The sequence below is a fragment of the Numida meleagris genome, chromosome 2 (genome assembly GCF_002078875.1).
Source record: "Numida meleagris isolate 19003 breed g44 Domestic line chromosome 2, NumMel1.0, whole genome shotgun sequence".
Lineage (NCBI taxonomy): Eukaryota > Metazoa > Chordata > Aves > Galliformes > Numididae > Numida > Numida meleagris.
In genome coordinates this window covers 98052810-98055246 of record NC_034410.1, presented here as the reverse complement: position 1 = coordinate 98055246, position 2437 = coordinate 98052810, and the positions used below count along the sequence as shown (strand labels likewise).

General features: G+C 43.5%; 1 protein-coding gene across 1 annotated transcript; it reads left to right on the top strand.

Annotated features, from left to right (window-relative positions):
* Positions 422-1844, top strand: LRRC30 (leucine rich repeat containing 30). The gene has a single exon (XM_021388957.1). It carries the CDS (start codon positions 825-827, stop codon positions 1719-1721), a length of 897 nt encoding a protein of 298 aa, XP_021244632.1. The 5' UTR covers positions 422-824; the 3' UTR covers positions 1722-1844.

Below are 2437 nucleotides of genomic sequence, written 5' to 3'. Positions count from 1 at the left end.
CAGAACTGCACAGTGTGACTGCTCACACTTGGCGACGTGGGTAGTGAATGATCATCCAAGTGGGCGCAGATGCCACTGGAAAATGTCACTGCCGCAGTGAAAGTGGTGCCCTTTCTGCAAAGAAAGAGGCCTATCCTCATTACAGAGATGATATATAACGTAAAATATTGTTACAAGTAGTAACTTTTTTTTTTTAAGCAAAACAGAAAACAAGAACTTGCAGGAAGATTCTTTACCTGTGTTCTCGCAGGATACAAAGTTTTCTGGTGGACTGGTAATTATTTTAGTGAAATGAGGAACATTAAAAAAATGAATTTAAAAGAACTGAAATGATGGCTTTTTTGTTTGCTTGTTTTCTCTGATAGTTTACTTGTTTGTTTTTTGAAGTCACTCTTGTTAATTGTCCTGCAGCCATGGTATGTGCTAGATAGCCAAGAAAGCTGACATGGGGAAGTTATGTACAGCATCCTTGTGACCTTTTTGCAGTGAAGATACATATCTGTCCAATAAAGCCCAAGCCAAATGACAGTGACAGCTGCCTCATGGCATTCAGTTTGAATTGAACAGGTTTGCTCACAAGTCTGGAGCAAGTATTTCATTACAGACTGTGCACCAAGAACAACATAAGCCCCCCAAAGTGAAACTTTCCCTCAGCAACTATGGAAAATGCCCCGGTGGACTGAGATGCACTTCACAGGCTCCTCCTTATCTCCTTGCTTTGACTTTCCTGAATGCTGTCAACCTCTGGGGGTATTTGCGTGTTGGTGTAGCACTTGCAGGAGAAGAAAATCACCCTTCATCTATCAGGAGTGATCCAGGGTATTATGGGAACCGAGCACTCAAAAAACGAGGGACGAAGAAGCATGTTTTTCCTGCGGAAAAGTTCAAAGTTGCCTGCATGGGAAGATGCTCTTCTCTCAGGGAAAGACCCCAAGTCACTGCTGAAACGGGGACTGCATTATATTAGCTTGAGCCTTATAATGAAAGGGATGACCAGTGCCCCTGACTTCTTGTGGGGACTGCCCGAAGTGCAGAAACTGAACCTTTCACGTAATCATCTGGTGGTGATTTCTCCTTCACTGGGAAAACTGGACCGGCTTGTAGTGCTGAACCTGGGTGGCAACCGCCTCAAGTGCCTGCCGAAGGAGATTGGGCTACTGAGAAACCTGAAGGTTTTGTTTGCTAATATGAACTGCCTGACAGAAGTGCCAGCAGAACTCAGCTTGTGCAGGAAGCTGGAAGTTTTGAGCCTCTCGCACAACTGCATCTCACAACTGCCTTCAAGCTTCACTGACCTGACAAGTTTAAAGAAACTGAACCTCAGTAACAATCGTTTTGTGCAGATCCCTCTCTGCATTTTCACACTGAGGAGCTTAGACTTCTTGCACCTGGGGTCCAACAGGCTTGAAAACATTGCAGAGAGCGTCCAGTATCTAGTTAATTTGCAAATCTTTATCGTAGAAAATAATAACATACGCAATCTGCCACGGTCTCTTTGCTTCATCACAGCACTGGAGCTGCTAAATGTAGATTACAATTCCATACAGACTCTTCCAGATGACCTCTATCTGCTGCGCAGGCTGCCCCGGATTGCATGGAACCCAATGGACAAAGGCCTTCACATCTCCCACAACCCTCTGTCCCGACCCCTGCCTGAGATCGTCGAAGGTGGACTGGATGTCCTCTTCAACTATCTCAAGGAGAAGAAGGAGCACAACTGAGTTTCTGCCGGACTTGGGATTAAGCCTGTCATCATGACTCGCTTGTGCCAGAGCACTTTCCCCAACAGTCACTTCCACTTCATAACGTTTGGATTTCTGAGACTGTGGATGGCTTTAGTAATGGCTGGCAGAAAGCAAGTAAAGTGTGATGGTCTTGTTTAAGTGAATGAAGAGTAAAATTTTCTAAAACCCACTCTTCAGAGTTGGAATGTTTGGGCTTTTTTGGAGGGGAAAAAAAAACAAACAAAAAATAAATGATGATAGAATGTTTGCTCTTCTTTTGACAAAAACAAATTAAGGCAGACAGCTAGCAATTTAGATATCTATATTTGCCAGCTATTTGGTTGGAGAAATATTAATATAATTTGGATTTGCTATATGTGATTGAAGTTGCACTTTAACTCCTGCTCATTTCTTCATGTGCAGGTATGACTACATAAACAAACACTGCTATCTAAGTGAATCTCAAGGAAAATGTTTAATTCGCTTTCAGCAGTGTATATGTCCTGAGCTATATTAGCCCACAGACAGTATGCTACTGGCCAGTTCAATATTACTTGTTGTTTACCCTGCAGCTGTGAGCTGGCTACTGTAAATTGCAGGTGAAGATGTCAGTGGTGGGGAGATTCTCCAGTTCTTAGGAAGAAGACTCCAAACATAGCACCTAGTCCCGTTCCTGAGATGTGTGTCTTTTCCCACGGAGCCTATTTGGGTAT

Coding starts and splice junctions, on each gene's coding strand:
- LRRC30 (XM_021388957.1), top strand. CDS start 825: ATGGGAACCGAGCACTCAAAAAACGAGGGACGAAGAAGCATGTTTTTC.